The sequence below is a fragment of the Trematomus bernacchii genome, unplaced genomic scaffold (assembly GCF_902827165.1).
Source record: "Trematomus bernacchii unplaced genomic scaffold, fTreBer1.1, whole genome shotgun sequence".
In the NCBI taxonomy this organism is placed as follows: domain Eukaryota; kingdom Metazoa; phylum Chordata; class Actinopteri; order Perciformes; family Nototheniidae; genus Trematomus; species Trematomus bernacchii.
Window position 1 is genome coordinate 5,592,251 of NW_022988043.1, and position 25,033 is coordinate 5,617,283.

Sequence of the window (25,033 nt, forward strand, 5' to 3'; positions counted from 1 at the left end):
ACAACTGAGTAACTCTGCATTCCATTTAAAACTTAGCAATACATTAAGCATCAATGAATGCACCAACAAGGAAGTCCTTATAAACTGCTTGCAATTGCATTGATGCATGGTAGTTAGAAAACCCTAAAAGTCTGAAAACAGGCAATGCTTTCAAAAATGAATGGTAGTAATGTGTCCACACTTTGAAAGCAAGATTTGCAAATGTAATACAAAGGCTACACATGATTAAAATATATATAGTTAATATTTATCTTCGGATTTGTCTACCTACCATCATGTGTTGTTTACAGACTCAAAACAGAATGAATGCTGAGCTTTTTGGCCAATGATCTTACTAAAGTCCGTTACCTCAGATTCACGGTTGATTTCTTTGTTGTTTTCTGCCTGCTGCTCAACAGGACAGTGGTGTCTCTGCCCCTGAGGCCACTCTGAACCAGGGCCACTCTGCCCAGCTTCACACTGCGGTCATCAACCAATCAAGTCTCGATCTGTGCCTACTGAACTACTTGGATCAGGACTGGTCTTCTGAGTACAGGTTGGACTTTGATGTCATTCATTGTTGAAGTTTTTTCCCATCGTTATTTTTGAAATGTGATTATGTTCATGGAAAGGCCATACTGTAGCTCCCAGAGTAGTATGTATTTAAAGTCCACAACACAGGCTACCTTATCTATTAACATACAAAGTATAAAAGACAAGTCAATAACGTCTAGATTTCTGCAGCATAATTTCCCCTCGGGTTAGGCAAGGCAAGGCAAGGCAAGGCAAGGCAAGGCAAGGCAAGTTTATTTATATAGCACCTTATATAACACAAGGCAATTCAAAGTGCTTTTAAACACATTATCCTGTCATTTAGTCTCCACAGTGACCAGGAGGAGATTACCTTCATCGTGTTCCAGTCTCTACGAGAGTATGACGAAGAGGATGGTGAGGATACGGAGAGGAAGAGACCTGAGTTGGACATAGCAGTGCATGTTGAATATAACCAGGGACAAACGGTGGTGGCTATCCACTCTCCATATTGGATGGTGAACAAGACAGGCAGGTTGCTGCAGTACAAGGCCGACGACATCCACCGGAAACACCCGCTGGACTACGACATGCCCCTGCTCTTCTCCTTCAAGCCTCGCTACTTCCTGAAAAACAATAAGGTAAAGGGGTTCATATATTAAACATTTTATAACATTATAAAAGCAAATAGTTTATGTGATATCTTAAGATTTTTTTGTAATGGTGAAGTGTCCTAAAATGATAAGACAGATTATAGTAATGAATGTAATATCTCTCAGAAACAAAGATCAAAAGAAATTCTTATTAATACTCGCAGTGAAGAAGTCTATTGCTTATTTTTAGCAGGTTGTCCGTGTTTAAAAGAACTGTATATACGCTTTAATTTCAGTTGAGAATGAGTATTATTACATAATATTGTGGTCATTCTTTTCATCCCTCAGGTCCGTCTCATGATATCAGACAGTGACCTCTCCGATGATTTCTCCCTGGATACAGTTGGTAGCCATGGAGATGTGAAATGCAAAGGCCGATACAAAGACTACTTGGTAAGATTTCCCACATAAGAGTAAGATTTATTAGAATTTGAAATGACTTTGGTCTGTAACTCTTATTGGAAATGTACATGAGTGTCATCTGTGTATTTGTGTGACCTCAGGTTGGTGTGAAGATTGACACAAGCAGTTTCAGTCTGACCCGCATCGTGACCTTCGTGCCATTTTACATGCTGGTCAACAGAACCAAGCACAGCGTGTTCATTTGTGAAGAGCGGCAGGACAACTGGACCGAAGCTAAGCCCCTACAGGTCAGAGCCAAACCCATCATTGTTTGCGTCTGTGTTTCCCTGCACATGCTTTTTTATGGTGTGAATAATACTACTTAAATGCTAATTACACAATGAGAGACTTTAGCTTAACTGACTAATGTCCAGTACATTTAAACCCATGTTAATATCCTCAGGGATCATAAAACTGCTGTTACTTATTGCAATTTACTTTTCTTTTACATTTATTTACCCTCCCTTTATTTATATTTAGCCTATATGTGTTTTATATTTTGCTTACAGTTCGTTGTTACTGTACTTTGTAACTTGCAACTTGTATATTATTCTTTTGTTGTGCCTGTGGAAAACCAACCTCTTTCCTCTATCTACTGTACTCTCCTGTCTATAGATGAATGCCTCTCTTAAACATGTTTTAGTTTTATATCAAAGGTCTAGATTAGTAAGCTACATCAATGATTACAGATCTAAAGGTTAGGTTTTTTTTAAACTGAATGATTTACTGTGTATACATTTCAGGTGAAGCCCACACTATACATGTTATTAAATATTTTTGTTTTATTCCGTATTTAGTCAGCCATTCCCTTTTGGCCTGAGAACGACACCAAGCGGCTGAAGATCAAAGTGCAAGGTTGTTTGTTGCCTCCTCGGACGATTGACTTCACACAACCAGAAAACTGCCTACTTCTGCACCTGGACAACTCTGTAAGCACTCACTCACACAAATGCACAGTTATAACTTATTTTCTTCTTACAGAGCATTTTGAAAATACCTTGTACTTTATTCTAGTATGTCAATTATGATTTTCTTTCCTGCAGGTGGGTGGCATCACTGTAAATGTGAACTTGTCCGAGCACTCGGCCACGATCCGCTTCTCTGAGTATCACGACGGCGCAGCCCCTTTCCTCATCATCAACAACACAAAGGACCAGACACTGCAGTTTTATCAGAGGTGAGACAATAGGAGAAAAGGCAGGGAAATAAACGTAACATTTTATACCGTGCAGTTTTGTTTCAGCAGTAAGTGTGGGATATATTTGGAAAAAGGTTGAGAAGTTAAATATTATAATCAGGATGGATGAAGCTTGTGACTACGGATCATCATGGGATCACTGGGCTCTTAAACTACCACAGAAATACAAAATGTACAGTAGGTTAGGACTGTTTGGATGTAGAACATTTATTGTAAGACATTTCCTACTGCTTTATCTTATAATATTTCAGTACTTTGTTGGTATAAGTGTTGTCTATAAATGTGCTTTCATAGTGCTCCAACTTGAATCATCTTGTGGATGCATCACACTCGCCCTAATAAGTGTAAGTGTGAAGTACACAGTGTGAAGTGCACAATGAAGTGTAAACTGAAAATCTCTCAAAACCCAAAGTAGGATGTTTGCCGTGACAATGATTCAGCCTTTGTGTTTTATTTTTGGTTCTGAATGAAGTCTTTTCATATAACTCACTTTGTGATCAGCAGGTCAAAGTTTTAACAAAGTGGGATTTATTCATGTTCAACATCTACATTTCATTGTTATGTACTTTGCATATGTGTTTAATGACGCTCTTTTCTCTTGTTACAGCAGTTTTAAACAGCTAAGTCTATGATAACTAACAGCGTGTTGCTGATAGCCATTTGTGTTTTTGTGTTGTGGGTCACGCAGCGCTCTGACAGATTCCCATTGGGTGGCTGACGAGCTACTCGACCTCTCCTTCTCAAAGGAGGAGGAGGACAGGTAGAAAAATATGGAAAAGGAAAAACTCTTCTGACACACTTTGAACTCAGAAAAATACACATGATTAAAAATAGGGGGAAAAGAACAGCCTCAGATAGCTAGTATAACAGCTCTCTTGAGCAAATGGGGAAGGAAGGAGGCTGTCACTATTTGGTAAAACTATATATGAAATGAAAACACAACTCCAAAGGTCCATAAACAATTAATGGGGCAGGAAAGAGGGCACAAACAAAGACACACAGTTGATGCAGCCCCTCAATATGATTTGGTATAACATTACAAAAATGCTAGTCATTTTAATTTGAGTTCAACAGTGGAGTGCAAAGTGTGTTCAGATCAAGAGTGCAGGTAAAGATATGTGGAAGAAGAATACAGCTTTGGTTCTGGTTTGTCTGTGTAATCTGCTCCTCACCTTTACCAATGACAGATACATATCATCCAGGCCTTGTCCAACATTTTATCATCAGAAATCATTTTGCTGTCATCATTAGACTAGAATTTAATCTAAATATTTTACACACAACTATTTACACAGGGATTCAACTTTGTTTGAAAACTGGATTTCATTTTTTGACAATGTTTCCAACATTATTTATTTAAGAGGCAAGGCAAGTTTATTGATATAGCACCTTTCAGCACAAGGCAATTCAAAGTGCTTTACCAAAATGAAAGGCATTAAGAAATAGTGTATCAGAAACATATTATAAAATGGCATTTAAAAACACTCAGCGTTGCTTAAATACACACCTTTCTATTAACGCTAGAAATGCACACTGATAGACCATTGGGCCAGAGTTAATGGAGCAGGTTAGACGTCAAAACCCATTCTCGTGTATTACTATGTTTCTTTGATCTAAGCGTTAAATCATCCCTACTTGTAGACATACTAGTTTTGAATGCTGCCGTCTGGATGGGATTCTGCCGGTGGAATCACACCTCCTGCTTCTTCCAGTAGTTCTGTTGCTGACTCTTGTTTTCCATCCCCATCTGTAGACTTTGGCTTTTTCCATTGTCTAATGTCTGCTTTGTCTCGTCCGAATCGAGATCAGAGTGATCATGCATATATAAACTCTATCTCTCCAGCTGAGGTATTGGGGGCTCTTTCTGTGTTTGGCCGTCCTTCCGTCATGCTGTCATGTTTCTGTCCGTTGATGGGAGTACTTTGTAATGTCGGTATATTCTTGGTGGCTGGGCTCTGTTATATTGTCCTCTGGTTTACTGTGCTGTAGTCTTGCATATCTTCATTTCTATCATCTCAAATGAGTAGAATATTATTTCCTAATTTTAGTTGTTATCAGTAATGTTATTGACGTATACGGTATGTGTGTGTCTGGGTGTGTGCAGCTCTCAGAAGGAGGCAGAGCACGAGGGGCTGGAGGCTGGGAGAGCGGTGCATTACACCTGGACCGAACCCACCGGGTCCCGAGAGCTCTGCTGGAAGTGCGGTGCTTACAGTGGGAAGCTGAAGAGTGAGGAGGTACTGTGAGACATAAGACTGTTTGTGGTTGAGGAATAATACAGTATGTATACCTTTATTTATAACAGTAGTTCCACATATTTGTAGGTGATACCAGCATAATACTGTCGGTGCATGCCATTGCTAAATTGACTAAATGCCAAAATGTGTATGTTGGGTGATAATACTGAGACGTATTAAAAAAAGAGTTGTTGGTTGATAATACATTTTATAAATACAATTTACAATGTCATAATAAACTGGGGCACAGTCTTTGTTGTGTTTAACAAAATGATGTTACTTTTAAACAACACGTGTTTGTCTGCTCTTCCATCTTTAGGACCTGCGGGTGGACATGAACAATGAGGGGAAACTATTTGTGATGTCCTTCTATGAAGGTAAAGTACAAATAGTTTAAAACACAGATCTCTTAAATGGATTCTGCCAGAAAAGCTGCATTTCTGGACAGCTCATCTCTACAACTCTAGTTCAGTTTGATTACGCTGCCCTCTCCTGGTATTTCTGATTATCACAACACTTCAGAAGCAAACTTCAAAAGGCTAAAATAAATAGATTAGACTATTAAAAGTTATCATACCCAGCTTACAAGAGGTAAGAGGTTTGTACAGCTTTTTGATTAAATAGCTTAATCGTTAAGCATGTAATTAGTACATCAGTACAAAGTAACAAAGCATATTTCAATTAATTGTTTTAACGTTTTATATTTAAGATAATAAGAGCATGTAGACACAGCTACCAACATTTCTGTCTTGGTTTGCTTTATCTTGTGGTGTGATAAGTGTTTATTGTTGATCCAAAGGTCTCCAGCGAGTTGTGCTCTTCACTGAGGAGCTACGCATTTACGATCTGCTCTGTGAGAGCGAAAAGGCTCAGCTGGCCGAACAGGAAATCATCCTGTCGCTGCAGAACGTGGGCGTGTCTCTGGTCAACAACAGCAGCGGCCAGGAGATCTCCTTCATTGGGATCACAAGGTACAGCAACATACACATGCGCATATACTGTAAACTAAACATGTCTGCATTTTGGCTTTTTAATGCCTGTGTGAAGTTGTATTTGAATGCCCTTTTGTGCTGTGTTTCCTTTCCATTTTGTTTTGATGGTTGTTTCAAAGCTCTTTGAATCGCCTTGTGGCTTAAATGTGCTATTTAAAACCAACTTTCTTTGCATTTCCTAATGACCTTACACTCTGCGTTGTTCTTTGTTGCCTCAGCTCTGATGTGGTGTGGGAGTTAAAGCCCAAGAAGAAGAATCGGTGGAAGTCTATGAGCGCTAAAGAAGCTGAGATGCTGGAGAGCAGATTCAAAGAGTACATGGAGTCTGGCCCCGTAGACAACGCCATCGCAGACCTGGATAACAACTTCCAGGTTAGAGACTACATTTATTTGTTTATTAAGCTTCTCTTATTTGAACCCGGGTCAAGGGAATGATAAAGTGACTAAAGTTGTCCATTTCATGTGACTTAGAGTGTATACTCATAAAATGTAATTTAAAAAAAGTTGCAGCTGCAGGTGGTTGATTATTGAAAATTATCCTTTGTCGCTGGCCTTCTTGTTCAATAATTTAACACAAATGTAAATCTCCTCCAGGTGTCCTTTACTCCCAATGGCCAGGGTATGCAGATGTTCCAGCCGTGTGATGCTCCTCTCAGGAGGCACTTCCTGCCTGCAGTGAAGGTGGAGTACAGCGTCTCTCCACGACAGAGTGCCTACCGTGTCCAGATCCACCGCATTCAGGTACAGCCACATATAATCAAAATGTACTCTTAATATCAAGTGTATATGTGTATGTCCTAATTACAGGCGTACAACTCATCCAAATGCCTTCCTCAGCATTTGTTCATCAATACATTTTGATTATTATTTATTAGCTTTAAGTATGCATCCTTTCCTCCTGCAGATCCAGAACCAGCTGCCCGGAGCCATCTTCCCGTATGTGTTTTACCCTGTGAAACTGCCAAAGTCTATCACCATGGATGCAGGTCTGCTATTCCTCTTGTACGTCATGTTTAGTATTATGTGCTGTTTGTATGCAGTGTTTCAATTTGTAACATTATTTTATTTTTATTTTGATTACAGAACCCAAACCTCTAACTGACATCAGCATTGTTACCAGAACAGCAGGGCACTCTGATATCTTACGCATCAAGTAATTTTGACTTTTAATGATTTTCTGACTCCTCCCACCTCTTCAAGTGTCTTTCCCCTGTCCTTTATACCGTTTCTGTGCACAGTCTTACTCCTTACTCCCATACTCTCTAATATTTCATTGATCTCAAAACTATTTTCTTTTAAATATTTTCCTGGAATAACTGTTTTCTTTAATTCAACTTAAAAACTGTGATGGAAATGTTTGTCCACCTCAGGTACTTCAAGGTGTTGATCCAAGAGATGGACCTGAAGCTCGATCTGGGCTTCCTGTACGCCATCCTGGACCTGTTCACTCCTGAGAACACCAGCATCATGAGCTCACAACAGGAGGTCAGATACTCTCATATGAAGAGTCTTTTGTCCAGAATCTGGGACACACAAGTTACATCTAAAGAGTCATACATTCTGACTTTTGTTGTCTATGCCAGTATAATAATGCTTGTTTTATTCCACTAGGTGGAACTGTTCGAGAAGGACATAGAGTACATAAAGACAGAACTGAACCATGTCTCTGCTGCTGACACCTCTCCCATCAGCCTCTACGAGTACTTCCACATCTCCCCCATCAAGGTTTGTAAATTGTATACTACAGTATAGTTAGGAAATGCAAAAACACCACTGTTCCACCACAAGTGATGGAAAAGTCAAATGAAATAAATCCTTATCAAACATGAATACAACTGCATCAACATCTACAAGACTGCAACAAATTCCACAAGACCCAGCTACATAACGTGTTTCTGTTGTGACTTAACCTCCATAAACAGCCAGGCTTAGTCATGTTTTGTTCTTTTTTTTGCAGCTGCACTTGAGTTTATCTCTGAGTACGGGAGGGGAAGACGGCATGAAGGAGAAGAGAGACAAGGAACTCATCCCTGTCCAGTCCCTGAACCTGCTGCTGAAGAGTATCGGTGCCACGCTCACAGATGTGCAGGACGTCGTCTTCAAGTAAGAATCATTTGAAGGCCCAAATAAGAATACACATAAATCACGTTTTGTTTTTGTGTGATTTGTTGCTGAAGGAGTCTTAATATTTGATTTCAGGCTGGCCTTCTTTGAGTTGACCTTCCGGTTTTGTACCACCCAGCAGCTACAATGGGAGGTCATCAGGCATTATTCCAAGCAGGTAACACACATTCACTCATGCACAAGGACAAAAGCCAAGATTATAAAATGTTTTCAGATTGAATTTATTTTTAAGTTCCTCAAGGTTTTATTGAATAACATGATTAAAGACCAGATCCTGGCTACCATTGAGCTTACCAGTTTTTATCTTTGCTTATTTCAGGCTATTAAGCAGATGTATGTGCTGGTGCTGGGCCTGGATGTACTTGGAAATCCTTTCGGGCTGATCAGAGGACTGTCGGAGGGCGTGGAAGCCTTCTTCTATGAGCCGTATCAGGTAGGAATGTAATGCTAAAATAGGCTATCAATGTTGAGGCATTCAAAACCAAAAGCTTACTTTGAATTCTTATTATTTAAGGGGAACATTTACACAATACTCTAACTTTGAATATATGACTCTGGAGATTGTAAGCAGCTATTAAAAACCTATTGAATATTTAAGATGTGGAATGTGGAAAAAAATGTGGTTTATGTTAACATTTCCAAAAGTGTGGCTGCTTAAAGCCCCAGCAGGGGAGATATTGTCTTTAAGTCTTCTTCATGTATAACTGTTATCTGGGGTTCTTCAGGGAGCCATCCAGGGGCCCGAGGAGTTTGTTGAAGGAATGGCTCTGGGGGTGAAGGCTCTGGTGGGAGGAGCTGTAGGTAAGTACGGCGCGCTTATAAAAAAAGTATTTTGAACGCTTTAGCAGAAATCTGAAATGGATATCTGCGGTAAATAAAGGGATATTTAAACACGTTATTCCTCCTTTTGTCAGGAATTATTCAATGTTTTTGTGTAGGCAAATTACACATTTTGTACCGGTACTTTTGTTATTCGAACGAATATGAGATGTATGATCTCTCACTACTGTCTACATTCAAAAGTTAGCTTAACATGTTTCTTTTTTTCCTCAGGCTTATGATTAATTATTGTGTGTTTGTGCTACTTTGGGATGGGTTAGCCAGGTTTCACGTCTCATTCCTGCAGCACTCTTGAATGTTGACCTGTTAAGAAATGTGCTATTTAAATTAAATTCCCTTGCCATATGAACAGAAGATGAAGGGACAGTGAAAGAAGAAAATAGTAACGATATCTCCCACAAGAGATGTTCAAGAAAAAACAGACATATAAAAGAAATAATAACTATAAACACTATTCTGTGCCTTCCAGGGGGAATAGCAGGTGCAGCCTCCAGGATCACAGGAGCCATGGCGAAGGGTGTCGCTGCCATAACGATGGACGAGGAGTACCAGCAGAAAAGACGAGAAACTATGAACAAACAACCCAGTGGCCTGAGAGAGGGGCTGGCCAGGGGAGGAAAGGGATTAGTGTCTGTACGTACTCAAACTTGTGTTAATGAACCAGAAATATACCTTTTGACGTGAGAAAATGTAAAGTAATGAATGATCTGCTGCCACTTGGTAATTGTGTTTTGTTTCCCCCTTCAGGGTTTTGTCAGTGGCATCACGGGCATTGTCACCAAACCTATCAAAGGTATGTTGAGTTTAACCGAGATCCTACGGCACCTGCTGATATGAAAACGTATTAGCTGAAATGACATAACATCTAAATATTGTTGTTGTGGATTCTGTACTTTTACTGGAACAGTGTACCAGCTGTGTTTATGTCAGGATATCTTTATATCAGTTTCCATGAACTTGATGATGTCTGATGATGTGTTATTTTTCAGGAGCACAGAAGGAGGGTGCAGCAGGCTTTTTCAAGGGTGTTGGGAAAGGTCTGGTTGGTGCTGTAGCCAGACCTACCGGAGGCATTATTGACTTGGCCAGCAGTACTTTCCAAGGGATCAAGAGGTATGTTGAACACTATAATGTTTTTTTAAGGTCATCAACATGTCAACTTGCACTATAAAAAGATAAATGTTCTTATTCCACTGCGTATTTTGGGTATGTTTAAGAAAAAAAAGTATGCCTAACATTTGTGTTCAGTTCAATGTTCAATAAGATAATGTTCAAATGTATTTCCTTTTAATTGTTTTATTCAACACGCATTGTTTTGTATTCAAGCAGTTGACTGAAAGCTGCAGATAGGCACAACTGAGTACATTTTATAATTTGTACATGTTTTTATCGCATTTTAGATCGTTGTAGCAATAATCAACAAAATTATCGCAATTGTTCCTGGTATAGTGCAGCCCTAGTTCATTACTGTGTGTATTTATTCAAATGGATGTGCTACAGTATTCATGTTTTTACAACACCAGTGTTTGCATATTTGCACGTACATTGGACATGTGGATCTGTGCTAAACTCACAAAAGAGTTTAACACCAAAACATGTAAGAAGATAATTATTTGAGCCTTGCTTGTTTCCAGAAATAAACCATGCTCAGTAGTTGTACAAACAAAAACAGCTTCATTACAGCTGCTCATTGGGCCATGGCAGGAGCTCTTTAGGTGTGTGTGCACATCTAAATGTTTGCCATAGCCATTGTGTGTGTTTGCAGTTATGTAGTATATATATCCAGGATTTATGAGTTCATAAGACAGTTGTTTCTCTTTTTCAGGGCAGCAGAGACTTCACAAGATATCGCCTCTTTGCGACCGCCGCGTTTCATTCACGAGGATGGAGTCATACGCCCATATAAGGAGAGGGAGGGGCTCGGCAGCCAGATGCTGCAGGTAGGACACAACCTCATCCTGTCCTCAGTCAGACCTGGGCAAATAACATGGAGCTAATATTTGTATTTCATTAAGATTAGGAAAAGCTCTGTGACAATCATTTTAATACAACGGAATTTTGTAAATGTATTCAATGACAGGGAACTACATCATAAATGTGTTGCACACCCACCCACACTCACACACACACAAATTGCCTAGGTCGGCTAGTGGGTGTGAGCGTTAATGAAGGCACAGAGATTGATTGATTTCTTTTTTTTTTTAACCATGACCCTTTTTGTGTAAGATCTTTAAACTTAATGTAGCTCATATATCCTAATATAGCTCAGTTATCATTGATTCATTCACCTTTGTGCCTCTGTTATGTGTTTTTAAGAAGGTCAAATTACACATGTTCAACCAAAGTAAATAAGCATGAGCAACAATAGAGAGACATTTCACAACTATTTCAGTTCCAAGGCCAAGATTTACTGAGATTTACTGAAATATGTTTTGTATTTTACTGCAGCAAAGCCTCTGTGCAGTGTATCTACCTGTTCTTTCTCCATATTATTATTGTTGTTAGTGTTTTGACATTAGACTTATTTTGTTTGGCAAATGATGCTTCATTTGGATGCCCTTGCTGTCCTCAAGGTTTAAACAAAGTACCTGAAGCAGCCATCTGGCTAACCATATTGTTGACGGCACTGAACAGCTGAATGTGGTTGGGAGCTGCTGTTTCCGTACAATGGGTCTCGTGTTTGGACATTTTAGTGAAGCTTTGAGGTGTTTCAGTTCTGCTCCATTAAGCTATATTTAAATTGTGGCTTACTTCTTTTGTGCTGACTTCATGTAGCGGTCGAGCTGGATGGAGTGGGTGGAAGTTTGTGAATATGAGTTTCAGGTCAGAGCTACACTGTTTGGCGTATAGCTTTACAGAAAGGTGACAAATTAAAGAGCCTTGGTGAAGTTTAGGGTCACAGCTAGCCTCCACAACATGTATGTTGGTATGTTGGATGATGATAGTGGAGAGTCCAAGACTTCAGTTTGGTAGAGGTCTATGAGAGACAATAGCCGTGTTCACACCGCAGTACTTTTCCCACTTTAGTTCCGATATAGTTCCGAAATGTCGCGTTCACACCAAAAAGAGCTGGAACTAAAATTAGTTCATCAGAACTTTTTTTACCCCCTTTTCCGTCAGTTTTCCGTCCCTGCTAGAGAGCAGGTACTTTCGTGGGAGAAAAAGGTTCCTATGTCTGATTGGCTGGGCGGAATGCAAACCACGCCCCGTAAAACTCCAAAAACGTTTTGTGAAGACGCCATTTTATTATCCTCGCATTAGCATTATTAGCATTAGCATTAGCCCAGCGCACAAACGCAGAGAGACTAACTTATGGCAACACAAAATAAAACATGGGAGCGGTGGAGATGAGGAGGTGTCGGCGTTCTGGCGATTTACTCCCCAACTCCGGGGACTTCCGGCCGGGGACTTCGGGTGGCAGTATGCGCCGTGAAGTTGTTTGCGGCCTGCCAGTAAACCCAAAGCAGAAGAAGAAGAAGTGACGTCACGGTGTGAACGCGATCTGTACTTAGTTCATGAGAACTTAGTTCATGAGAACTTAGTTCTCATTAACCTTTGCGGTGTGAATGCGCCTATAGTGTTTGATTCACATCATTTTCATTCTCATGACACCATTCAGTGACCATTGACCTCAATCATTCATACAGGTTTTTCCCTTTAATTTGTCGCCCATCTGTATCACCATCTTTAGACCTAGCCTAGGTTTGTTAAGCTTGTTAGTAATGTGCTAGAAACAGGTTTCATGCTTATGTTTCTGTTGTAGATAGGCTCAAAATAGTTTTTGCCTGAGTTTTATACTGATATACTGTATTTTGGGTGAGAAAGTCTTTACAACAAAGCAGTTGGAAAGAAGCAAACATTTGGTATTTACACCAAAAAAAAAAATAGATGATATTTACAACAGAATAACTATTTGATAGAAGAGAGACAAATGCACACACTCACACCTCGGTCTGAGTGGTGTTCTGCCTTTAATCTGCTGTGACAGCTGTCTGTGTGTAGCTGCGAGTAGAAACTGTTGTTCTCTGACCTTCACTCTTCTCTCTCGTCGTGTCCACAGCGGAGTCTGGCCTACTGGGAATGGTATAGAGCTGGTGATGAGGAAGAGGAAGACTAGCTAGAAGATAGCTGTAGTGTAGCATTAGTGTACATAGTACAAGTTTGATTCAAGTTAATTAACCAATGAAGAGCCTCTCAGTAATTGAAGAATATGTGTTTTATATATTTAGTTGTTTATTAAATGGATGTGAGATTTCTTCATATTTGAGTGTCTTTATCTTTTATCATTTAAAACCCATTCTTTTCATTCATGATTTTCTCACAAGCTACAAAACAAACCCTCTTCTGTTCATAGATGTATTCAACACATTATCATTTTGTTTTAATGTGTCTTTTTCCTTATTTCTTTATGTTGGTTTTATCATTCTGTCTTTCATTGCCCTCTTGTTCTCAATAAAATGTTCACATTACAACTTCTCCCTGCCATTGTCTTTGTCTTTGTTTCATCCCATTTTTCCTCGTCACCCCTCAACATTTTCATTCATTGAGCAGAGGACCAGAGTAGCTCATGCTTATTTACAGTATGCAGTTGTTTGGAACACACTTTTATACATTTCCACTGAGCACAGATATCTTGGAATCTATGTTTCAGTATAATTCAGATTCAGTTGTTCTTTGGTCTTGCTGTTTGCTAATATACATTCTCACTTTTTTCTCTTTTTCTCCAGAAAATTGAGAATGGACGTTTTGCCAAGTACAGATACTTTGCTCATGCCAAGGTCAATGATTCAGACTTCTTCATGATCACCAAGAGGTGAGTGTGTTTCTGCATCCTGGTGAGAAGAATAATTTCCGGCTGCTTTCTCATATCAGGTTGTTCTAAGATAACGTTTTATTTTCCTCTCGCTTTCACAAACATCCCAGATCATCTTCACTGGATGTTTTGATACAGTGTAAACCTCGATGTGTGATATACGTTGCTTTGTCCAACCCTTTTTATGTGCTTTCTTTTCCAGGGGAATATTTTTTGTGACCAAAGGCACGTTTGGCCAGCTGACCTGTGAGTGGCAGTATCTGTTTGAAGAGTTCACCAAGGATCCGATGATTGTTGAGGACCGCCGACTTCGCATTGAGGCCAAGGTACAAAAGCAAACACGATATTGAAATCCACATCAGAAGCTTGATGCTCCTCCATAGGAAACCTTTGTTTATACTGATTCATAGCTAGTTTTAAACAATTATTATAGCACTAAATGTGTTGTCTTGTGCACTTCAGGAGAGAGTGAAGTCTGTCTTCCACGCTAAGGAGTTTGGGAAGATCATAAACTTCAAAACTCCTGAGATCGCTACTGTAAGTTGACAACTCGTACTATAATGCTCGTGTATGTATATATATATATAAATATATCCATCAGCCTGAAGTCACAGTAAAGGATTGTACAAAATGTATTCCCAACTTTGGTTTGCTTTGATTTTCAGTGGGTTCTGGCCAGATTGGACGATGCAAGAGAGAGTTTGCATAAATACTGACCAACGAAGAAGAGCGAGAAATGATAAAGAAAAAAAGAGCACACAAAGTCTGTGTGTGTCAGTGCCTTTGTTCTTCACCGCATGCTCATGTTGTTTACCTCCCTGTGTGAGTCCAATTACACGAGGCTGTATGTTGGTGTGTGTCGGGACGAGTGACTGCGTGATAGTGTGTATGTGTGCATGCTTACAAAAGTGCTATATAGACGGCTGACGTACATTTATTTACCACAGAAGCTCTGAACTCACTCCACTGTCTTCGCTCTGATCACACTCATTTTGCTCAGCTGATCTTTAATGATTTATTTTATTAAAACTGACGCACATTTAAAAATACAGCTTATCTGCTTGGGCCTGAATAGCTGTTGAAATGTGGAAGATTTTCATAGTTTGCCATTCTCAATCAAACACATTCAGTTAGTAATTTCCTTAGCTCTCAGTTTTATTAAACATATTAAAGATGTCTTGTACATGGTAGGAAACAGCCTAAATGACATTGAAGCCAAATCAACCACAGTTGTAGCCCATTTAATGTTATATGCTGTTTTTTTTTTTACTGGATTATATATAAGGGAAACTAATATACATTTGAGATTGGCTCTGTAACACATATAATTCAAATTGTGCTCAAATTACTGTTTTATTTTACTCTAACACTCTCCATTTTCCTCGTTTTTTATACAAGATGAAGACTGCTCAGTGTATGATTGAGAGCCGCATGCTATTTTTATATTCTTGTGTATCAATCTGCTGTATATTAATCTCATATGGTATCTACTGTATATACTCATCCTCACACACTAGTCTGTATTATGGCGTTACAGATTGTACTTTTGTGATTTTTATGTTTTTATACCACACATATGCAATGCCAACTATGTTGATGAATTATGCAGAGAAAAGTATATTTAAAAGAAATGAATGCTAATTATTAACAGCTGATGTTTACTCTGGTGTATATTTGAAAGGATTGCTTTGGGTTTGGGTTGTATCGCAATTTAGTTAAATATTAACAGACTTAATATTTCTTTTGCCATTAATGTGTGTTATTTTGAGCATCAACTGTTCACTGCAGTGGTTCCATTTTTCCCCCATATGTTCCAAAAAAATAAAATATGTGTTTCAAATGTATCTCTTGTACCAAGGAAATGTCCACTTGCACTCTTTATTAATATCTTTAATTGTTTATTGAAAATGTCCATAAATATATCCATTTCTCTTGAAAAGTAACATGTGAGTAGAGTCCTCCAAAGCACAACTTGGATTATTTACATCTAAACAAACTCATTGTTTGTTTGACTGTCCTGAGTAAATAAGGCACTTTTGAGCAACAGCCGACACATGTGGCTCAGTGTTAGAAAAAAGATTCCACATCATATTAAATCAAAGACTTTAGGACTAAAGGGACTCACAGCGATTGCGTGAACATAAATGATTTACTTGGATCCCTTTTCTGAAAATATATAAAAACTAATAAAATAAGTAGCCCACACAATAGGTCAAAGATATTAATTCACACTCATTTTCATATATAAACTTAGTACAACACATTTCTATAAAGGCTCCAATTGAAACTACAGTACACAAGAAAACAAACAATGCATTTCAGACACTAAGCTACCGAGACATTAGTTTAGGTATGTCTGTTAAATGTTCATATTCTCTTAGGCTGGCACAAAAGATTATTTTTAAACCTTTGGATTAAAGAACCATTCATCGATCAGTGTATCTAACTGTTAAGAAAGCCAAGACAATTGACTGTGAAGTTTTGTTTTAATGTAATTCTCTTCTATCATGTGTCGTCCTGCCGCTCTACACCAGATTGAACTCCTTCAGGTTGTGTCTGAGGATGGTGTCTTTGACGGCGACGAAGACGAAGCGGATGTTCTCTGTGTCCGTGGCGCAGGTGAAGTGAGGGTACAGCGGCTTGCCCTTGTCCGGGTTTTGTTCTTGGTACATTTTCAGGATGAAATCTTGAGCTGCTGATTGATCCTGCTTAGCTCCTGTAATTCAAGGTCGGTAATATTTCATTATGTTTTCAGAAAAGTCGACAATTATTTGTTTAAGATTTAAAAATAAATAGACCAACCTAATCTAAAATATGTAACAAAACAAGAGACCAAAATTAAATGGATGCTGGTCTTCAGATTTTTCTCTGTGCACAGGGTGTGTACCCTCCTGTTGTGTTCGGGTCAAATCTGACCGATTTACTACTTTCATCAATCATAACTTTATTGTTTTACATTCGATTGCATTAAGGCTTTATGATATCCTTCACAGTAGACATTTGAACATATAAAATTGCTGATCTCCACTTTCATTGAATTTTGGATGATTTAGTCAACTTTGTAACACCCATGGTGTTCCCGGTCAAAAATTACCGCCATAAAGAAAAGGAATTAGTAACCATCCGGATCAGATAAAACACACACACAAACACCCACACACACACACATACTCTAGATGTGTTTTCCCCACTTATGTGCCCATCCCCCCATGTGAATTACACTTGGCACAAACACACACACACACACACACACAGAACAATTTGATACATTTCCTGCTCTTATGTGCCCATCCCCCCCACATGGATCACACCTGGCACACGCAATACATGTTCAGTGTCTATTCTTTGTATATTTACTGCAGTTTTTCATGTATACCAGTAGTCTAATAGGTACACCCAGCTGAAACTACCAGTCTAAAATAAAAATGCAGATCTATCTTTATGAAGGTTACAATGTTAAGTTTTTGTTTAACATTTTTTTTTAAAGGATGTGATTTTTGGTGCTGTTGTGCTTCATCATACAGAGAGGTTGTGCAGCCTTCCCTCATTGATATACATGGAGAGAATACATGATATAATCAGACAAATAATAGTAGGCCTAATCATACTCAGTATACTGTAGTACTTTTGTATTAGACTGCATTCATTTCAGCTACGTGTGCCAATAAAGTGGCTAAAAACTAACTCACCTGTGAATTCCGGGAAGTAGTCGCCTATGTGAGAGTGCAAGATTTTCTCCTTGAGGATGTCAGTCTTGTTGAGGAAAAGTATGACGGAGGAGCGCTGGAACCAGGGGTAAGTTATGATGGTTTTGAACAGGGCCTTGCTCTCCTCCATACGGTTCTGAGATGAACATTGCAGCATAGAAAGAAAGAAAAAGGACCACACATTTAAAATGTTTAAAGTCTGGAACTTGATCTGCCAATCACTGAGCTGAATTCTCACCTCGTTGTCGCACTCAGCCAGGACCTGGTCGTACTCGCTGAGCGCCACCAGGAAGATGATGGAGGTGACGTTCTCAAAGCAGTGGATCCACTTCCTCCTCTCTGACCTCTGACCTCCCACATCCACCATCCTGCCATAACAACAACAGAAAAGGTACGCAACGCCTTTAATGCTTATTGTTCCAATGCATCGTGTTTAGCCGTTACCTGTTTTTAATGGAGTGTTATATCTCACCTGAAGATGACATTCTCCATGTCAAAGGGGTATTCAATGATACCCGTGGTGGGCACTCGGACTCTGAGGATATCCTGCAGGTCAGGCAGATAAGAGGGTTGAGAAATCCGATCCAGGTCCGTGAGATAGCTGAAAAATGAGAAGAGAATGAGATCAAGGAGAGGATGAAATATGGATAATACCTGACATGAAGGGGATTTTGTGACTATTAAAACAGGTAAAAGGGGCATGAGAAAAAACCTGATTGATCTTATCACATCAAGTGGTGGGATTGGTGGAACAAGTGTAGTTAGGGAAAGTGGAAACCATTCGAAAAATAGTTTTGCTTTAAGAGAGAAGTACAACGATGTAGTATTTTAGTTCACAGTGCATTTACATAGTTAAAAATAGCATCCAGAAGCTAAAAACAGTTACTTTTCTTATGCCTTTTTATCTAAAATATCAAAGCTTCACAAAGCTCTGAATTATTTGTTATGTTAATTTGTGTTCCATTACGAGCAGGTACATCTCTTTGTGCTCAGAAGGGACACCTCCTGTATTATAGTCAAATAGAAAAGAGCAAGGTACAGATAAATACCAATATTAAGATCTAAATGCCCAAAGCCTTCAAGGAATACGTGAAGAAATACACAATCCTTGTTTTCTTTACTTATTTGTGTTGGTCTTAATGTAGTCAAATGGCAATATTCTAAATCGATGTACTGTATGCATTAATAGCATAAACAATATCCAAGTGTGAATGAGTGTCTAATTCTCACTATTTGGTGGAGTCGGACAGCTGGTACTCCCTGCGCCGGTCATAGCATTTCTGTATCCCGCCATCGTCCCACAGACATCTGACGGCCGCTGCAAGGTCTTGATCAAACTCCTCCAGCTTGTCCACCTCCACCTCAAGGACTAGGTTGGCATGGCTCTATAGACACAAAGACAGAGGGGATTTGACTAAAACACGGTAAACGGCTCAAATGTTGAAAAAGAACATTATTTTTCATAAACTGTCTGTCAGAATATACCTGTATTTTCCCGCATCATTAAAAGGTGCTAAACACATTTAAACAAAAGAAAATCCATATCAATTTGGCCAAAATCAACCCCAGACTTTGACGTTAATAATAAGTTCTCACTGATTTCAAAAGTTGAAGAGCCAGTTTTAGTCTGTCAGCAGTACCTGATTATTGGGATCAGCTAAATGTATCCCAAGCGCCTCCATGGCTCGGGTCATGGTCTGCATGGAGGTGAGGATGTTCTGGAAGACCAGTTTGGCGTAGCTCCTCTTGTCCTCCTCTGTGTATCCTCCTCCATGGATAATCCTCATCTGTTTGATAAAGGTACTCTTCCCACTCTCTCCAGTGCCTGTCGGATACAGTGAAGATTAAATCAAGTTGAAAAAAAATGAATGTCTTATATTTATTCAAACATGCCATGGAGCAACAGCGCAGTGTGCGTTTCCACACACTTTAATGGAAACGCCGGTCATTTACTTATGATGAAATAAATTATAAATGCACTAACTCATATGTATTAACTGTCTTAACACACACCCACACATTCCTCTTTAAAACACAAAGTCCAAATTTCTCATTCAGACCACATGATGCAGAATACATTTGTTTAACAAATGTGTGTTTGTGTTTGTTACCAGACAAATTATTGAAAGTTTCCGTGTGTGTGTGTCTGTGTGACTGTGTGTCAGCGAAGTGGGTTAGAGCTACATTGTGTGATGACTTTGAGTGGTGCCTGCAGTGTTCTGGTTTCCTGGCTGTTTTGCATGACATCACGAATACTTGAGTCTTTCCATCTTAGCAAACAAGGCTTAGACAAATGTCTATATTTGAATGCATCTTGTTTACAAGTCAAGTTTCTTGAAAATGAGGGGGGTTAGAGCAAGACAGATAGGTAAACTCTGAGAAGGAGGCAAATGATCCCGCACATCTCCTGTGTCCGACTTGTTTTAAGAGAATCAGCTTTAAATGAGAGGCCTCACTTTTTTTAACATCTGTGCCTCCTGGTGTTAAAGTCCCTAGAAGGAGTCATGTGAGGTTATTTAGTTATTCTTCTGAGACATTAATGTGGAATTGTATGTAGTTATTTCAATGGCTCAGATCAGACTCAGCATATGCCATGTTATAGTATCAAAACAGAATGACATACATGGTCTCCAGTATTTCTCGCTTTGTCAATATTATTTACTTATTTGTTGATTTACAGTTGATTTATTAACTTCCTTATGCTGTAAAACACATACAGAAGTCATACAAAAAGTGTGCAGCAACAAGCATACAAGTGTTTTGAGCACACATTTCTAAACTAATATTATCAGTAAATAGTTATACCTCAGTGGACACAAGCAATCAAATTGAAGGAATATAAAACATATATAGTTTATGTCTAGTCTTTGATCAGGGACATCTTAGTTTGAGTTTGGAAAGACTCAGTGAGAAAGATAATGTGTGGTACTATGGGTAAGTAAAACACAAAATACATTACATTTTTATGCTCTATTTTGGTGGTAGGTCAAATGTTTATGTACATGAATACTGTACGTGTTAATTTGCCTACATATGTATCTCTGTGTATGTCTGCATCTAAATGTGATTCTATTTCAAAAGTGGTGCACTGTGGTGATTTACAGTTGGATGAATGCTGACCACCACAGATATATCTACACACACACACACACACACACACACACACACACACACACACACACACACACACACACACACACACACACACACACACACACAGAAAAAAGAGAGTCACTACATAACACACAAACACAATTAAACATAAACACAAGCTCACACCGACACAAACTTCCTCGTCACGACGCTGACTCTGTGAATTAATGTGGTGTTAATGTTGTCGAGATAAGAACTACTATAACTTGTCATGCTCTGTCAGATCACTTTTTTTAAGTTAAACTAACATGGCAGGGGAGGATTGACGGAAATTAATGGTACAAAATAAATCACTAAACTACAACAAACTGAATTTCATCACACAAAACCTTCCCTGTTATATGCCAGGCATATACTGTACATACATTTTGTCAATGTACTTGTTTAGCATGGTCTATATTTATATCTTACAGCTATAGTATACGTTTATATTCCATTTACTCTTTCTCTTCTGTTTCAGTAAAAAAACAATTCAATCACAATAAAGACTTACAGCAAATAACATGTTTTTACAAATGTGTTGCCATAATTTGAGAGAATGATGACTTTTCTGTCCCTAGAAAAAGTCCTGGATCTTTTTTTTTAAACTTGTGTAAAACGGGAGCCAAAGCAAAAGTGTATTTTTTGTGACTGCATGGTTGTTAGTCTGTAACCAAATAACCAATACTGTATGTATAGAGTATTGTTGACTTGTCCTACAGGCTTTTATGTCAGATTACTGAACGGACAGAAGAGGCCGAATGTGTTCGTGTTGATCTTTCATTCTGCTTCACTCCCACTCATCCTCTCCGGGGGCCCAAGTGTGACCATCTAATGACCCCCACTGAGACCCCTGTGTCCAGGTAAATACATGTTATTGTTTAATTACTTTCAGAAGGCTGCACATCAGTTCAGGAGGTTCTACATAGTGTGTTAGCATGTCGAAAATCAAAAGTGACAATGAATACTGAGCTTTGATGACTGAGTTGCTGGACACATGATACATTTGTTCCTGCTCATCAGACAGCTAAGCCCCTGTTCATAATTTCACCAGCCTGTTGACTTGTTTCTGTGTTCTCTCACTACACACACATTTCTCAGATTTCCCCAGCAACTCTTTTAAGTATCTGTGTCATCATTGGCAGCAGTGAACTTAAGCAGCGTGCACTGTACCAGAATCTTCCTGATGCTAAGGCCTGCCTCTTTTTCAGACGTTAGGGATTTGTCATTCATCTCACTTTTAGTAAAGATTCATTTTCAAAGCAAGTTCAATCAGATTTATAATACATTCAATGGAGCCCTTTCTAAGAGAGCAGTGGAGGCAAACCTGCTGTACGGCTCACGTCCTTCTCTGGGCTGGATTTGCATGACTTTTGCATGAGGCGCACCCGCAGCAGCTAGTTATGGCTTTCTAACACACCACTGACCGAGGGCCTTATTGTTCTCCCACACTGCTGCTGGGATATAGGTGGTGTCAGAGCACTGTTGGAGGCATGGATGCTGTGCGATGCCAGGTCAAAACCCCCTGCTCCGTCAACTGTCCCCAAAGACATGCAGTTAATAAACACTATATCATATAGCACTGAAAGAACAAAAATGGGGCTCAAGCTTTAAGCCATTTCTCAACCAACATCAGACCTTCTGTAGTCAGTGAACTCATACCAGGAAGTGATGTGTGTGACAAAAATGAAAAACTTTTACGAGCATCCGAAGCTTTAGATTATTACCATCTCCATAAAGGCTCCCATAATGTTCAAACATCACTTTCATGACACTCCCATAAGTAAAGGGCAGTTGGGTTACTCACACTGTCCATCACATTCATATTTCCCTCTAACAATTGTCCTTTACTATCTTTTTTCCAAATAAAAAATAAATAAGGTTAGAGTAAATGCCAATATTAGAAGAGAAAACGCCCACACTGATCCACTCCACCATGGAGCAAATACTCCGACGGTTTCTATAGAAATTTAAGCTAGAATCGAGCTATCGTCCAAAAACACAATATCATTTTAAATTGTCAAATCTTTCTTTGCGTGTGACTGTTTTCAGTATTTCGTAGGCAGATGGGTATTAAATTATTCCGGTAGACTCGACGAATCAAGGTTGAAAACTCTCCACAGTGCGTAAAATCAATGAATGGCACGGCTATGGCGCGCAGCTGCTCGGTGGGAAGCCGGAGCGCACTGCACCCCATCCGTAGACCAGAAAGAGCAATGAGGAGAAAGGAAATGTAGAGAAAAGTTAGATATGAAAGTTGTGCCTCCCCATGAATTAGATCCTTGATGGCAGTCACAAATATTCAAGCCATCAAGAGCCTCAAAATATAGAGAATAAATGCCCCGTATATAAAGTGGCTGTTTATTCCTGCATTATATTATCATTTAAATTCAGTTTAATGGACAAGCTGTTGGGTGCTGCTCCACCTGTCATGATAATTGCATGTCCAGGAGTGATCAGGAAATACTCCATCAGAGGATCATTTTTTAGAACTTTGAAATATTATTGAATGACATGTTGGCCGGAAATGTGGCATAGTAGAGATGAGGATGGAGTTTCCCTTTTAGGAACACATTTTCCGGTCTATTATTTACCCCAGAATTGTACTAACTTTGGGTTAAGGGACAGCTAGTTTGTGTGAGAGGTATTATAGACAATCAGAGGTATTGTTAACCCCTCCAGGTTTGATCCCTGCTCAGAGTTTCTCACCTAACAGCAGCAGCTTCAGCTCCCTGCGAGAGTCCTTCTTGTCTCTGCGTAGCTGCTTCTCGATCTCCTCGTTGATCCTCTGGTTCTCTTTGTCCTCCCCAGACACACAGCATCCAGCCATCGTTCACACTGACCTGCTGCCTCTCCAATAAGCCCTCTGCTGTCGACGTGAAAATCCTGAAGGCTGTGGAGTTGTCTTCTCCCTTTGGCTTCACAAGATCAGTGGGAAAACACGCAGAGCATCTTTAAAATGTCCCTTTATGAATTACAAAAAATTATGCTATAGAGTTTTTTCTATAATTTGAAGAATCCGCGTTTATTAACAAAGAATCCTTCTTAAAATAAAAAGTCCAGATATAAGAATACAACGCGCTGACCCTCGTTGGAAAGGTGCTGCGGTTGGTCTAAAGCAGGAGGACACTTGTTGAACTTTATCCAGCCTGCTCAGAAGGGCGTGGCTGGCTGCAAATAGAAAGGGATAAAATGGTAACATCAAGAGCAGGCACACTGTGATGTCTGTACCGCACAGAGATGACACTGACATGATATTCAAACTTTAGTAGACTTTTGGGTAGAGGTACGGGGTACGATTAGATCAAAGAAAGCTGCAAAATAAATAAAATAAAAAAGCCAAAAAAAGTAACTAATGACATACAGTAAAACTAGTGCTGATGACATGTTTTCCAGCTTTAAATAGATTTGTTTGCAAATGTAATTAGCCTATATGTATGAAAAGGGGACGGGTTAAGGACGTGAAACACGCTACGGGGAACGGGGAAGTGAAGTATCCTGCTTCAGTGCATCCTGTGACGGCCACCAGGGGTCAGGAAAACCAACTGTTAGTGCATGAATGAATGAGTGTTTGAGTCATAACCAAAATAAATGTATCCTTACACATCTCAGTGACCACATGTCTATTGCCTCAGAAATAGGGAGGCCCAACACTTCTGGAGATCTATGGGAATTTTAAATTCATCAATGCCAGACTTTTACATGATGTTACTTGCTTTTAAAAAGCCAAATGGCATTGTTGCTCTTGAAATATACCAAACTGTTTTTAAATATGATTGAGCTGAGCTGTTACCGGCCTCTGAAAATCAATTTAGAGTGGTTCTTTTTAATGGTCATATTCAAAGTCAGCCATCTTCAGCCTTCAGCCAATATTTTCCTTTCGTAACTTTGGGTGTAAAAAATGATTCCAATGTAACCTCTGTTCAGTGTACCTATAGAAGGAAACAAGTACACTTTTAAAGGGCTTGATTTATGAAAGACTTTGCAGGAATTCTTAATTTCTACTTAATTCCCAGTAAAAAAATGTTATCATGTATTTACATTTAAATGTTTGCATTTTTATTGAACAGAGTAGCATTATAACAAAGAAACCTTAAAGCCCATGTCAGTATGTCATAGGGCTTACAAGTGAAAGATTAACATCAAAACATTTAGAGCAGGGGTATGCTGCAGGATTTCCACCCCGTGTAGCGAGTTTTTCTGGGTAAATGAAATGCACAACATTCATTGAGTGCATTTTTGACTTCTGATCAATTTGCTGGGAGAAATGTTTCAAAACATGGAAACTTCGTCTGAAAATGCTGATTCATGTTGTGTTATCCAATAATACACACAAGTTCAACTGTATATTTTATGTGACTCTTTATTTGGTTGGGCACGTTGAAAATATCACAGAGCTACCATGCTGGCATACCTGTCGTACCT

At 39.2% G+C, this 25,033-nt stretch overlaps 2 protein-coding genes across 4 annotated transcripts in view; one reads left to right on the plus strand and one right to left on the minus strand.

The window, feature by feature from the left end:
* Positions 1 to 15,613, plus strand: part of vps13a (vacuolar protein sorting 13 homolog A) — a 39,046-nt gene extending 23,433 nt beyond the window's left edge. Inside the window, exons 49-76 of one of the 3 annotated variants that reach the window (XM_034118762.1) lie at positions 399 to 535; positions 857 to 1,151; positions 1,452 to 1,556; positions 1,667 to 1,813; positions 2,363 to 2,494; positions 2,609 to 2,742; positions 3,452 to 3,523; positions 4,868 to 5,000; positions 5,320 to 5,377; positions 5,800 to 5,971; positions 6,211 to 6,364; positions 6,587 to 6,733; positions 6,897 to 6,978; positions 7,076 to 7,145; positions 7,363 to 7,477; positions 7,604 to 7,717; positions 7,950 to 8,095; positions 8,192 to 8,273; positions 8,436 to 8,549; positions 8,842 to 8,917; positions 9,426 to 9,589; positions 9,704 to 9,749; positions 9,946 to 10,069; positions 10,782 to 10,896; positions 13,684 to 13,769; positions 13,972 to 14,095; positions 14,232 to 14,306; positions 14,435 to 15,613. In XM_034118762.1, the coding sequence (XP_033974653.1) occupies positions 399 to 535; positions 857 to 1,151; positions 1,452 to 1,556; positions 1,667 to 1,813; positions 2,363 to 2,494; positions 2,609 to 2,742; positions 3,452 to 3,523; positions 4,868 to 5,000; positions 5,320 to 5,377; positions 5,800 to 5,971; positions 6,211 to 6,364; positions 6,587 to 6,733; positions 6,897 to 6,978; positions 7,076 to 7,145; positions 7,363 to 7,477; positions 7,604 to 7,717; positions 7,950 to 8,095; positions 8,192 to 8,273; positions 8,436 to 8,549; positions 8,842 to 8,917; positions 9,426 to 9,589; positions 9,704 to 9,749; positions 9,946 to 10,069; positions 10,782 to 10,896; positions 13,684 to 13,769; positions 13,972 to 14,095; positions 14,232 to 14,306; positions 14,435 to 14,485 (3,270 nt within the window). In that variant the 3' untranslated portion in view covers positions 14,486 to 15,613. Of the gene's footprint in view, positions 1 to 398; positions 536 to 856; positions 1,152 to 1,451; positions 1,557 to 1,666; positions 1,814 to 2,362; positions 2,495 to 2,608; positions 2,743 to 3,451; positions 3,524 to 4,867; positions 5,001 to 5,319; positions 5,378 to 5,799; positions 5,972 to 6,210; positions 6,365 to 6,586; positions 6,734 to 6,896; positions 6,979 to 7,075; positions 7,146 to 7,362; positions 7,478 to 7,603; positions 7,718 to 7,949; positions 8,096 to 8,191; positions 8,274 to 8,435; positions 8,550 to 8,841; positions 8,918 to 9,425; positions 9,590 to 9,703; positions 9,750 to 9,945; positions 10,070 to 10,781; positions 10,897 to 13,016; positions 13,417 to 13,683; positions 13,770 to 13,971; positions 14,096 to 14,231; positions 14,307 to 14,434 lie in introns of those variants that run through there. The other 2 variants (XM_034118763.1, XM_034118764.1) reach the window with 2 other exon arrangements.
* gna14a (guanine nucleotide binding protein (G protein), alpha 14a) lies at positions 15,027 to 23,759 on the minus strand. Its single transcript, XM_034118765.1, has 7 exons — positions 23,318 to 23,759; positions 19,117 to 19,301; positions 18,707 to 18,861; positions 17,949 to 18,077; positions 17,715 to 17,844; positions 17,459 to 17,612; positions 15,027 to 16,485 (listed from the first exon to the last, which is right to left on the minus strand). Exons 1-7 carry the CDS (start codon positions 23,436 to 23,438, stop codon positions 16,295 to 16,297), a joined length of 1,065 nt encoding a protein of 354 aa, XP_033974656.1. The 5' UTR covers positions 23,439 to 23,759; the 3' UTR covers positions 15,027 to 16,294.
* Between the last annotated feature and the right edge of the window lie 1,274 nt (positions 23,760 to 25,033).